The sequence below is a fragment of the Mirounga angustirostris genome, unplaced genomic scaffold (assembly GCF_029215605.1).
Source record: "Mirounga angustirostris isolate CCGP_5_RB_7025 unplaced genomic scaffold, mMirAng1.0.hap1 SCAF_9, whole genome shotgun sequence".
Taxonomy (NCBI): domain Eukaryota; kingdom Metazoa; phylum Chordata; class Mammalia; order Carnivora; family Phocidae; genus Mirounga; species Mirounga angustirostris.
Window position 1 is genome coordinate 63,399,330 of NW_026991717.1, and position 12,204 is coordinate 63,411,533.

The 12,204-nt window shown below is 45.5% G+C and overlaps 1 protein-coding gene across 2 annotated transcripts in view; it reads left to right on the forward strand.

Annotated features, from left to right (window-relative positions):
- Positions 1 to 11,252, forward strand: part of GPR176 (G protein-coupled receptor 176) — a 109,211-nt gene extending 97,959 nt beyond the window's left edge. The window contains exons 5-6 of one of the 2 annotated variants that reach the window (XM_045901921.2): positions 3,568 to 3,759; positions 8,868 to 11,252. In XM_045901921.2, the coding sequence (XP_045757877.1) occupies positions 3,568 to 3,759; positions 8,868 to 9,990 (1,315 nt within the window). In that variant the 3' untranslated portion in view covers positions 9,991 to 11,252. Of the gene's footprint in view, positions 1 to 3,506; positions 3,760 to 8,867 lie in introns of both variants that reach the window. The other variant, XM_045901920.2, reaches the window with a different exon arrangement.
- Positions 11,253 to 12,204: the final 952 nt, after the last annotated feature.

The following is a 12,204-nucleotide window of genomic DNA, read 5'->3' on the forward strand; positions in this document are numbered from 1 at the left end:
TGAGAAATAATAGAAATTAGCTTCAGTTAAGTTTCAGGAATCTACTGTGTGCTCGAGAGACCCTGGCCCACAGCCTGTCCTCTCCTTTGCAATGAATTGTCTGTTTGTTACTCACAATGTTTTATTCAGCATAATCTACCAAAGTAAGAATATTGACAGTGATAAGAGAAAAAGAAAATCCTAAAGGTCTTGATTTAGAATAAGGAAGGATTATTATGGGAAGACCCAAGTAGACTGGAAATACCCCTGGTTTTGACAACTGAAGATACTGTGACATGTACTTGGTCTTCATGGTAGACTTAGTCCGTCCTTCCTTCCTCCTTTCCTTCCTTTTTCTTTCTAAGATTTTATTTAAAGCACGTGCTGCATGCAGGAGGAGGGGCAGAGGGGGAGAGAGAATCTCAAGAAGACTGCCTGCTGAGCAAGGAGCCCAACTCGGGGGTTGATCTCATGACCCTGAGATCATGACCTGAGCTGAAATAAGAGTCCGATGCTTAAGTGACTGAGCCACCCAGGCGCTGGGGCAGATTTCTTTAAGTGGGCTATTTCATGGTTGGATGGTTACCAGAGTTTATATTCTCTCTGAAAAACTTAAGTGAGGGAAGATGCTTCAGCCAGATTCTAATCTGTGCTTCAGTGGGAAAAGGCCAGAGGAAAAATCCCCCAAATCAGCAGAGCTTCAAGTACATCATTATTGCTCAGTCTCTCACCTTGGTGACAGGAAAGTGTGAGGGGGCCTGAGGTGGAGGTATTCGTATGAACAGCTCTTACACCGAATAAATGTGTATATATTCACAGTGCTGGTTTCTTCTCACTGAGGCAACATACCACCGTAAGGAAAGTTTGGGAGAGAATTTCCTGGAAGCAGCTGGCCTACTTAAGTACCTCAACACAGTGGCTGTTTTTTATCTTTGGCAGATAAGAGGTAGCTGTAGAATATTGTATTGGAAGAGAGAGTCTTGACACCAGTTATGTCAACCTCGGAGGCACTGAGGCAGGTCCTTGCAATGGCTGGCTGTTGCCCCTGGCCCCGCTGTTCCTTCCCTGGCTCTGTCACTCTCCTTCCAAGGGAGGCTGAGCTCTGGCTTAGTGTTAGAGCACATCCTCTGAGCATGTGCACAGGAGGCCGCCATGTCCTTGGGGCATGACTCATTGTCCCCATGGACCTGGCTCCCTCACCACATACAAGCTTTAACCGTAAGGTAGGCTGCCCTGGCTACCTGAAGACTTGGAGACTCTTGCGGGAGGCTACCTCTGTTGAGGACTGGGATTTCTGAAACTTTCCATCTGGGAAAGTTGTTATTAAGTGCAGATTCCCAGTTCCATACCCATTAACTGTGGTTCAGCATGTCTGGTATAGCAATTCTGATGCACAGTGAGGTTTGGGAACTACTGACTTAGAATATTCTCACATGATGAACGTACTACCAAAGGTGTTAGCATAACCAAAGGGACTTTTGATTACTACTTGTCTCCCGATTACAGATCCATGTATTCAGTAAATATCTACTGACTGCCTGTTCTGTGCCAGATACTGAGCAAAACAGTAGGGCTGTAAAACAGTGAACAACACTGACACGGTTTGTGTCCTCATGAAGTGGAAGGAAACAAGTAAATTAGTAATTATGATAAGAGCTATGAAGACCGCAACAGGGTATTATAGGAGAGGATCATGGAGGGAGGAGCAGTGAGTATTTAAAAGAAAAAGCTGGTTAAGGAAGGCCTCTCTGAGGAGGCAGCAATTACAGTGAGACCTAACTTCAAGGGAACCAGACATATGAGGAGCATGTTACACAGGATAAAAACTGGGGCAAAGGCACTGGGACAGGCTCAACTTTGATCCTATTTCAAGAATGGAAGGAAAGGCCAGAGTGGCTGGTGCCTAGCAAGCCCAGGCAAGAGAGGAGTGAGATTAGGCAGGTAGGCACCAGATCATGTAGGCAGGCTTTTGATAACAGATTGAGAGGGAAGGGAATCAGACATTTTGTTGGGAATAGGAGTGTGGAAATGAAAAGAGGTCTAACATCAGACACGAATGTGGGAGTCATTAGCATTTTGATGAAGAGCCACCTGAATGGGTCATCTTGCCTAGAGAGTGGCTCTAGAGAGAGGATAGAGAAGGGCCTCGTAAGAAAGATGAGGAACAGCCAGGACATGAGAGAGTGGGGGGGGGGAGGTAGGAGGAAAACCAGATTATAGGCCTGTGGAAGCCACAATAGGAGAATGCTCAAAGATGTGTCATTGCATCATTGCTGCTGAAGGTCTAGAACACAGTACAATCCCACACAGTAGCCACTAGCTGCAAGTCACTATTAAGGACTCCAGATGTGACTAGTGCAAATTGAAATGTGTGCTTCTCTCTCTCCCTCTGCCTGCCGCTCCCCCTGCTTGTGCTCTTTCTGTCTCTCAAATAAACTCTTTTTTGAAAAGTGTAAAACAGGGCGCCTGGGTGGCTCAGTTGGTTAAGTGACTGCCTTCGGCTCGGGTCATGATCCTGGAGTCCCAGGATCGAGTCCCGCATCGGGCTCCCTGCTCGGCAGGGAGCCTGCTTTTCCCTCTGACCCTCCTCCCTCTCATGCTCTCTGTCTCTCATTCTCTCTGTCTCAAATAAATAAATAAAATCTTTCATTAAAAAAAAAAGTGTAAAACAAATTGTACACCATGGACACCTAAAATGAATTTGATGTTATATGGCAGTTATATTTCAATTAAAAAAATGCACACCAAATTTCAAAGACAGTGTAAAAACAAGAATGAAAAGTATCTTATCAGTACTTTTTTTTTTTTTTTTAAGATTTAACCTATTGTTAGAGAGAGAGAGAGAGAGCACAGAAGGAGGCTCCCCGCTGAGCAAGGTGCCAGACACAGGACTTGATTCCAGGACCCTGGGATCATGACCTGAGCTGAAGGCAGACGCTTAACTGACTGAGCCACCCAGGCGCCCCTCATCAGTACTTTTAAAAGTAATGATTACATGTTGAAACGACAATGTTTGTGATATACTGGGATAAATAAAATTTCACCTGCTTCTTCTTTTTTTTGCAAAATACGGCTGCTAGACATTTTTAATTACACTTGTGGCTTGCGTCATATTTCTCTTGCAGAGTTTGGCAATGTGGAGGTCATTTGCAAACTTGGTAAGAGTAGTACTTGCCTGAGATTAAGTAATACCTAGCAAATTCTTTATACTCAGATGAGACTGAGTCATATCTAATACTGTTATGTCTAAAACTAAATAACAGAACTCACCACCAAAAATCCTTCTAGACTTTTTGATGTGTACATAAGTGATTTAATACTTTCACATAAATTGACAATAGAATATGTACGTATTTACATGAAATCCTTTTAAATCAACTCTCAAATGTGGTTTTTCAGATCTTTTTTTAACCTGTCCCTTTCTTTCCTTTGTCTTCTTTCTTTTCATTTAATTTTTTATTTTTAATTTTAAAAACTTTTTTATTTTAAATTTTTTTTTTTTTTTTTTTTTTTGCCTATCTGGCCAGGAAACTTCATGGTGTTATGGTCAACTTGCCGAACAACCGTGTTCAAATCTGTCACCAACAGGTTCATTAAAAACCTAGCCTGCTCCGGGATTTGTACCAGCCTGGTCTGCGTGCCCTTTGACATCATCCTCAGCACCAGTCCTCACTGCTGCTGGTGGATCTACACCATGCTCTTCTGCAGGGTCGTCAAATTTTTGCACAAAGTCTTCTGCTCTGTGACTATCCTCAGCTTCCCTGCCATTGCCTTGGACAGGTAAGATTGGGTAGTCCAGGGTTCAACGTTTTTTTTTTTTCCGAGTGTATTGAAAAATTAGCATCACAAAGCAAAGGGTGACTAGTCAATGTTCCACATACTGTTAAGTAGTTCACTAATGGTCAATGGAAAGAGAACGAATGTCTGAAATATATGCCTCACAAAAGACACGTTGATTTCACGGCAGCTATGGAAAATAGGACCTTGAGAAAAGACGTGGCATGGGGGGTGGGTTTCATCATGAGGTTGCTGGAGCAGGCTGGATCATGGTGTAGCTTCAGCTTGGTTGGAATTGGTGGTATTTGCGTTGCAATTTGTAGTAGATTGCTCATCTGATTGATAACTCTGCAATTAGTGCTTTTTGATGTAGGATGAAAACATTTCTGGAAGAACAAGGGGACAATTCAGTGGTGATTTAACAAATGATTAGACAGCCCAGTTGGACCTGGCAAGATAATACCAGAATTCCTTTGGAGGATTGATTTCCAAGCCTCTATATTGTGGTGGTGGTTGTTTTCTCTTCCCATCCTCTTTAAAAGGATGTTCACTTGGAAATGAATCATATCTTCGCTACTGCCATTGTACATAATTGGATCAAATTTATCAGGGTCAAGTGTAAAGATCTCCGTAATCAGCAGCTTCCTGCCTTCTCCTTTCGTTGTGAGTACTTCATGAATACAGTTTGAGTTAGTAATACATTTTAGAGAATAGAACTAAATAAGCAAACAAGAGCTGAGGAGTTGCATCCATGAGTACTTTTGATTTCAAGATTTACAGAGAGGAAAAGTTGCTGAGGGGAAAGTGCTGGGTCTTCTGACTTTATCCCCATTGATATATTTTAATGGATTTTACATGAATTTTGAATTTTTATTTAAAAAAAATATTTTATTTATTTATTTGAAGAGAGAAAGAGAGTGCAAGCACAAGCAGGGGGAGCAGCAGGATAGAAGGAGAGGAAGAAGCAGGCTCCCTGCTAAGCAGGGATCCCCATGCAGGACTCGATCCCCAGGACCCTGGGATCATGACCTGAGCCGAAGGCAGACGCTTAACCGACTGAGCCACCTAGGTGCCCCATGAATTTGGAATTTTTGAACTCTTTATCCATTCAAAACATACTTGATACCTTAATGACCTATGAGGGCATGGATTGCAGAACCAATCTGTGGAGTCCCTTCAGCCGCAGGCCTGGAACTCTGATTTGGTCAGCTGCCCTGGGTCATCTGCATGGAGGGACACAGAGACCCACAAAGTCTCCAGCGTACTAGGAGGAGTCATTGACTTTGTGGTTAAGAGAGGGGAGGCTGGAGCCCCAAGTGGCTTGAAGCCCTACCTACACACCGCTTTTGTGCTGGGTTGCTTTGGGCAAAGTGGCTTAACCTTTCTGAGCCTAAGGTTCCTCTGCAGTAAGAAAAACTAAATGAATTATTTATGGCCTGTGCTTGGATAGGCTGCATCAATATTTGTCTGTCTTTCTCTAGGCTTCCCTTTCGATGGGCACATTTTTCCTTAGATATATTGTCTGCAATCATTGTACCGTCAGATCTGGCTGGGAGCCACTGTAGCTCTTTGGAAGTTTCTCAGTAGATCACCACCTCCAGGGGAAGGTGAAGCAGGTGACAAAGCCAAGTGTCACTGGCCAGGTTGGGGTTTTGTGTCTGCATTCCTGCTCATAGGGGTCAATAACCCAGCAGATGCAGCTAATAGTTACTTTGTGGGTATCTAGACTCTGTAGGCAGGACTTTCTATTTTCTTAGAAGAGAAATCAGAAATCTGGAGTTTTACCATTTTTATTTATTTATTTTTTTGTTCCCTCTCTCACTATGTCTCTGTCAAACAAATAAAATCTTTAAGATTTTATTGTATAAGTGATCTCTACACCCAATGTGGTGCTCGAACTCACAACCCTGAGAGCAAAAGTCGCGCACTCTACTGACTGAGCCTCCAGGTGCCCTGAATTTTATTGTTTTTAAATGTTGTCGACTAATTTTCATTCAAAAAAGATTCCGTGGGTCACTCAATCCCTTCAACAAGCTGAGGGTGCTCCATGCGATGCCATTTTGCTGCGTGTGTCTCTTTCATGCTTGGCAAGAGGTCTCTGAATATCTGGAAAGTACACTTTCACCCTAAGAAGAGACCACCTGCTCATTTACAGTCATTCCCCGCCCCCCGCCCCCCGCAGATCTAGGCAACCACTAATCTATCTCTGTATGTTTGCTTTGCTGGGGGGCGGGGGACATTTCATATTGTGGAATCATGCAGTGTGTTCTTTTGCATTGGCCTTTCATGTTTTCAAGGTTCATCTGTGCCCGAGCACCGGTCCTTCATCCCTTTTTCCTTCATCCCTTTTGCTATAATTGACATACAGCAATATATAAGTTTAAGGTGTACAGCAAGATGACTGGACTTACATTGTGGAAGGACTACCAGAGTAAGTTCAGTTAACATCCATCATGTCATACAGATATGGAAAAAAAAGAAGGAAATGTCTTTTTTTTTCTTGTGATGAGAACTCTTAGGATCTACTCTTAAAAATTTGCCCCGTTCCTTTTTTTATTACTGAATAATATTCCATTGTATGGATATTGTTTGCCCATTTACTGGTTGACATTTGGGTTGTTTCCACTTTTTGGCTCTTGTGAATAATGCTGCCGTAATAATCCTGAAAGATTTTTACAACAGGATGCAACAACAGTGGGGACACATTATTCTGAATCATTTGCTACCATGCCTTGAAGCAGTGCAATAATCCCCGTGGGTGGTTTCTGGGCCTTTAGTCTTAGACAAGAAAATACGTAGATGATATGAAATCCTTATTTTCTTTCCAGCACAGAAAATCGATTGTATTTTTGCTATTACTAAAAAAAAAAAGTAAACACATCTTTTTAGTAGAAAAAGAAGGCTGGTACAAAAAAATCCTATTTTAGGGCTCCTGGGTGGCTCAGTTAAGCGACTACCTTCAGCTCAGGTCATGATCCCAGAGTCCTGGGATCGAGTCCCACATCGGGCTCGCAGCTCAGCGGGGAGCCTGCTTCTCCCTCTGACCCTCTCCCCTCTCATTGCTGTTTCTCTCTCTCTCTCAAATAAATAAATAAATAAATAAAATCTTTAAAAAATCCTAGTTTATTATGCAGGGAAACCAATTGCTGGCAAGTGTAGGCTGGTGGGCATGAAGGTGAAGGGAAGACAGTCCTTTCTCTCACTTCTTTCTCACTCAGATACTTGTTTCCTGGCTCCTAGTCAGTGAGTTCATTGGGAGGCCACTTCCTGCATCATCTTCTAGAGATGTAAACATAAACAAGATGATTTCTAATGAGCCCGTGTGCTTTTCCAGTACATAGTGGAAGCATGGTTTTGTTACCTGTCAGTTGACCAATGGGAATGTATTCATGTGTGGGTGTAGCACCTTGACATTGGATTTTTTTTGTTTTTTGACATTGAATTAAGGAGTTGTGATTAGAAAAGTGTATCTATATTCAGAGAAAAAAAAATTGAGAGCATGCATAACCTATGCACTTCTTTCTCTTTTTTTCCTCCTCCCAGAAAGAGGTCTAGGACCCATTTCACCACTCTCCATCCATTCCTGATCATCCATGGTCATGTTGTGCTTACATTGCATCTTCCTCAGCCTGGAACATTCTCCCCCAGCTTGCCCCCTGCCAGACCACCACAGTGCCACCTTCTGTTGACATTTTTCCAGGTGCTCCTTTTCCCGTCCCTCCTTTGTGCATACCTCTAGAAGAGCAATCATTTCCTTGGTTATACCTGCTCGCTTGCATGCCTTTTCCCCCATGGGGTTTAGAAATATTGCTGTGTGTCTTTTCATCTTTGTAACTCAGTGCCTGGTACAGTACCTGGCACAGATCTCATGCCAGGAAGACATGCTTGCTTCCCTGGCCCCATGAGCGATGAATGTTAATAGAGTTGTAAGGTCGACTCCAGATTTGGCTGACTGTGGAGATGTATGCTCACCATAGGTCTGATGGCTCACCACAGCGCTTTCATGACAGATGTGGTTCCTGGGGTCTGAAGAATTACTCAGTTTCCCTAAATCATGGGTGATACTGAAACAGGGTGCTTTTGGAATTCTGATTACAGACGAATCAAGTGAAAGCTTGAAGAAAGAAAGGTCTGATCTGATTTTAGCAAAAATCTAATCATGCAAGCATTGTAGACTTACTAATTGCTAGGGTTACGAGTGATCATGAACAGTGAGTGAACAGTGGCTGTTGAGCAGGCATAATTTTTGTCAGTTGAATTGATTTTTTTTAATGTTTTATTTATTTATTCATGACAGTCAGAGAGAGAGAGAGAGGCAGAGGCAGATGGAGAAGCAGGCTCCCCGCCTAGCAGGGAGCCCGATGCGGGACTCGATCCCAGGACCCTGGGATCATGACCTGAGCCGAAGGCAGACGCTTAACCATCTGAGCCACCCAGGCGCCCCAGTTGAATTGATTTTTGTGCAAGGACCTTGTTGGAGTCCGTCCTTCACACGGGGTTCTTCTGCCCTGAGCAGCTATAAATGCTAATGATATCCACGTATGCACTATGCCATGAATCTGCTTTAGATATGTGTGTAGGCAAATTTCTTTCCATTAGTGGCTTTGAAAATTGCCCATAAGCTCCTCTAGCCCATGTAAAATTTTTTTTACAAGTTACCCTTAAATTGACATTTTTTTACAAGAGACCCTTAAATTGAAAAATCTATGTCTTTACAGCAGATGGAGACATCCTTTATATCAAGGGCACTCCTTGGGATCTAATGCTGGTGGCAATATTTATAAAGTTAGCTATGAAATGCAATTATTTACCTATTTTCCTGATAGTCTTGAGTGTCCCTCCCATACGACGGGGCTCTTCTCTGCTCACTTGAAAAGGTCCTTTTTTTAAAAAAAAATTTTTTTTGGCCTAATGATGCTTTTTGTGTACAGCAAAGTCCTCAAAACTTAAGGTCTGGCTTCCCAATTCCCTCAGTGATTCCCTTTGTCTGAGGCAGAATAAAAGAACTTGACCCATTCTTTCCCCCTCTCTCCTACTTTTGGTAATATAGAGACCCCTCATTTAAACAGTACCTTCTCCTGTGAGATGAACTTTGCTTGTGCATTTTGCAGGTACTACTCCGTCCTTTATCCCCTGGAGAGAAAAATATCTGATGCCAAGTCCCGCGAACTGGTGATGTACATCTGGGCCCACGCAGTGGTGGCCAGCGTGCCCGTGTTTGCAGTGACCAACGTGGCCGACATCTACGCCATGTCCACCTGCACCGAAGTGTGGAGCAACTCGCTGGGCCACGTGGTGTACGTGCTGGTCTATAACATCACCACGGTCATCGTGCCTGTGGCTGTGGTCTTCCTCTTCCTGATACTCATCCGCCGGGCCCTGAGCGCCAGCCAGAAGAAGAAGGTCATCATCGCGGCCCTGCGGACCCCACAGAACACCATCTCTATCCCGTACGCCTCCCAGCGGGAGGCGGAGCTGCACGCCACCCTGCTGTCCATGGTGATGGTCTTCATCTTGTGTAGCGTGCCCTACGCCACCCTGGTCGTCTACCAGACCGTGCTCAACGTCCCCGACACGTCCGTCTTCTTGCTGCTCACGGCCATTTGGCTGCCCAAGGTGTCTCTGTTGGCCAACCCTGTGCTCTTCCTGACTGTGAACAAGCCTGTCCGCAAGGGCTTGGTGGGCACGTTGCTGCAGCTGCACGGGCGCTACAGCCGCCGGAACGTGGTGAGCGCGGGGGGCGGGCCGGCCGGCGCCAGCCTGGAGCCCAGCCTGCGCTCGGGCAGCCAGCTCCTGGAGATGTTCCACATCGGGCAGCAGCAGATCTTCAAGCCCGCGGAGGATGAGGAGGAGAGCGAGGCCGGGCACACTGGCTCCGCGGAGCTCCCGGCCCAGGAGCCAGCGGGGCCCCGCCTGCAGGGGGAGCGCGGCCCGCAGCGTGCACCTGCTGCGTCTCTCCCGCGCGCCGCCGACCCCGTTTGCCCGGGGGCGCCTGCGGCACCTGCGGAGCCCGAGACGCTGCCTGACAAGTACTCCCTGCAGTTCGGCTTTGGGCCTTTCGAGTTGCCTCCTCAGTGGCTCTCAGAGACCCGGAACAGCAAGAAGCGGCTGCTTCCGCCGCTGGGGAACACGCCGGAGGAGCTTATTCAGACAAAGATGCCCAAGGTAGGCAGGGTGGAGCGGAAGATGAGCAGGAACAATAAAGTGAGCATTTTCCCAAAGGTGGATTCCTAGTCAGGACTGCCGAGCTCCCATACTCCTGCCTTCCCTTCACTCTGGCTAGCCCCAGGGTTTGGGGTATCTCATTGTAACCAGGAACCGGCTGCCTCCTCCTGCGTGGGCCCTCCTGAATGAGAGGGAAATCTTTAGAAGATCAGTTGTCCTCTTTATTGAGGGAGTCTACGTATGTGTCTCTGTGATCTGTGTCCTTGGTGAAGTGTGCATTCCTCTCTGTGGAGACAAAAGGTGGGCAGTATGCAATGGGTCTTGGGATGGATACTCCATGTGCGTTTTCCGAGGACTCCTTGATTCCTGGGCCCGGCAGGGAGTAAGGGAGAGAAGAACATCTGTGAGCTCGAAGGGAGCAGGGGCACCCTGAGGGAAGCCCAAGATAATTACGGAGTGGTGTGGCCACAGAGAAAAGGCCTATTTGATTGACTCAAGTAGGACAAATATTAAAAAACGTTTCATATTGATATGTATCTTCAGGGGAGATAGGGACTTGGCATTTGACACCTTTTCTCTGGAAGGCCTGATCGGATGAATCAGTTTCTCCTGAAGCTCTTCATCTCTTTCACTGGGATGTAGATGAAGAAAGGCGTTTCCACCCCCATTTGACAGACAAGGCAATAGGTGGGCCTGGGGGTCAGGGAGGAGATATTCTGTCTCGAATATCCTGATATTCTCCTGGCACCACTGAAAGCCTCAGAAAGTCTGTCTGCAGTGTTGGTTGGAAAACACTACAAGTGCTTTACTATGTCTTTCCCCCTAAATTGCATTTTTTTCAGTCAACGAGAGAGAAGCTAAGAGGTAGAGAAGAAAGGCAGAAATGTCCATACCCTGTAGTCTCTTCTCTTCCAATGTTGATTTCATGTGAAAGGGGCCATGTCACCATCAGTAAGAGTGAAGTATATTGAAAAAAAATTACCTTGCGCCAACTTTTGGAATTAAAAGGTAATTTAAAAATGCAGAGTTAGTGTAAACTGGGTCCTCTAGAAACATAAAAATACTTGATTAGGAAAGGTGATGCTGCCAGAAGAGTGAGAGAAGTCAAAGATGGCTTCCTTCTGATGAGGACTCCAGAACCCAGGTGTGGTCAGCCTCATGTTCAGTCTCTTTTTGCAACTATGGTTCTCCCTTCATTTTGGACACAAAGGAGGAAGAGGACAGGGAGAAAGATTTTAATCATTTTAAAATGCCCAGGTGGCACCTAGCCCGGGGGAGCCCTTCACTTCCTCTTTTCTGGTAAAGTTTTAGCAGGAGTCAGAGTGGATAGAGGAGGAGGACAGTGTCCTCAACAGATTAGCCTCCTGGCGGGGGGTGGGGGGGTGAGGGTGGGCTCTCACAAGCAATTCAAGTCTTCTCTGGGGTGGATTTCACCAGGCTAAACTCAAACCATTGATGACACTTCCCTTTTAATGATGGCAGATCACGTGCCAGTTCCACTCTTCTCTCTAGGACATTTTGTTCTTGGTAATAGTATGTTGGCGGGGTGGGGGGGTGGGGGGGGCAATCCAGTGCCTTGAGCAAGCTTGAATGAAAGTGGACATTCTCACCGGCAAACTTCCTTCCACATCCCAACGGCAGTGGCTCTCATGGATCACTTCCTAAAACCGCACTGACCTGTTGTCCCTCTGAGGAAGCTCAGGCTATGTGTAGGGAGTTTCCTTTTCCTGTTCTCTTCCTGGGTGTGGTGTCTTGTGATTCCAGAATATGAACCCAAAGTCCCTTCCCCGGGAGAGGGAAAGCCTTCCTCTTCGTGTTGTGTCTCCTTGCCGTGTTGTGTGCACTCAGCACAAACGGGGGGCTGCCACACCCTCTCGGCGCCCCCCACCTCCCAGGCCCTTTGTGCATGCCCTGATAGTTAACTGTGGCCCTTCAGGCTTATCTTTCAAAACCTTCACATTGTTACAACGTTTCTCCAGGGGAAACATAATTTGTCAGAAAATTGTGTTTAGAAGAACCCGTCAAATGTAGCCACTTTGGTGGTGTTCTGATAATATATATGTACATCTTAACACATTCTGGTGAGGCAGAATTTGGGAGTTATTTCTTATGTATGTTTGAAGCGGATGGTTGACTTCTAACAGGTCATTGCCAGATGTATTTCTATAGTCTTTGAAGAATTCCGTTTTAATAAAAAACTGAAAAGCCGTTTCTGAACTCAAAAAAAGTTGAATGAGCTTCGTTTTTTTTTGTTTCTTTCTTTCCCTCTCATGTGGGCATATT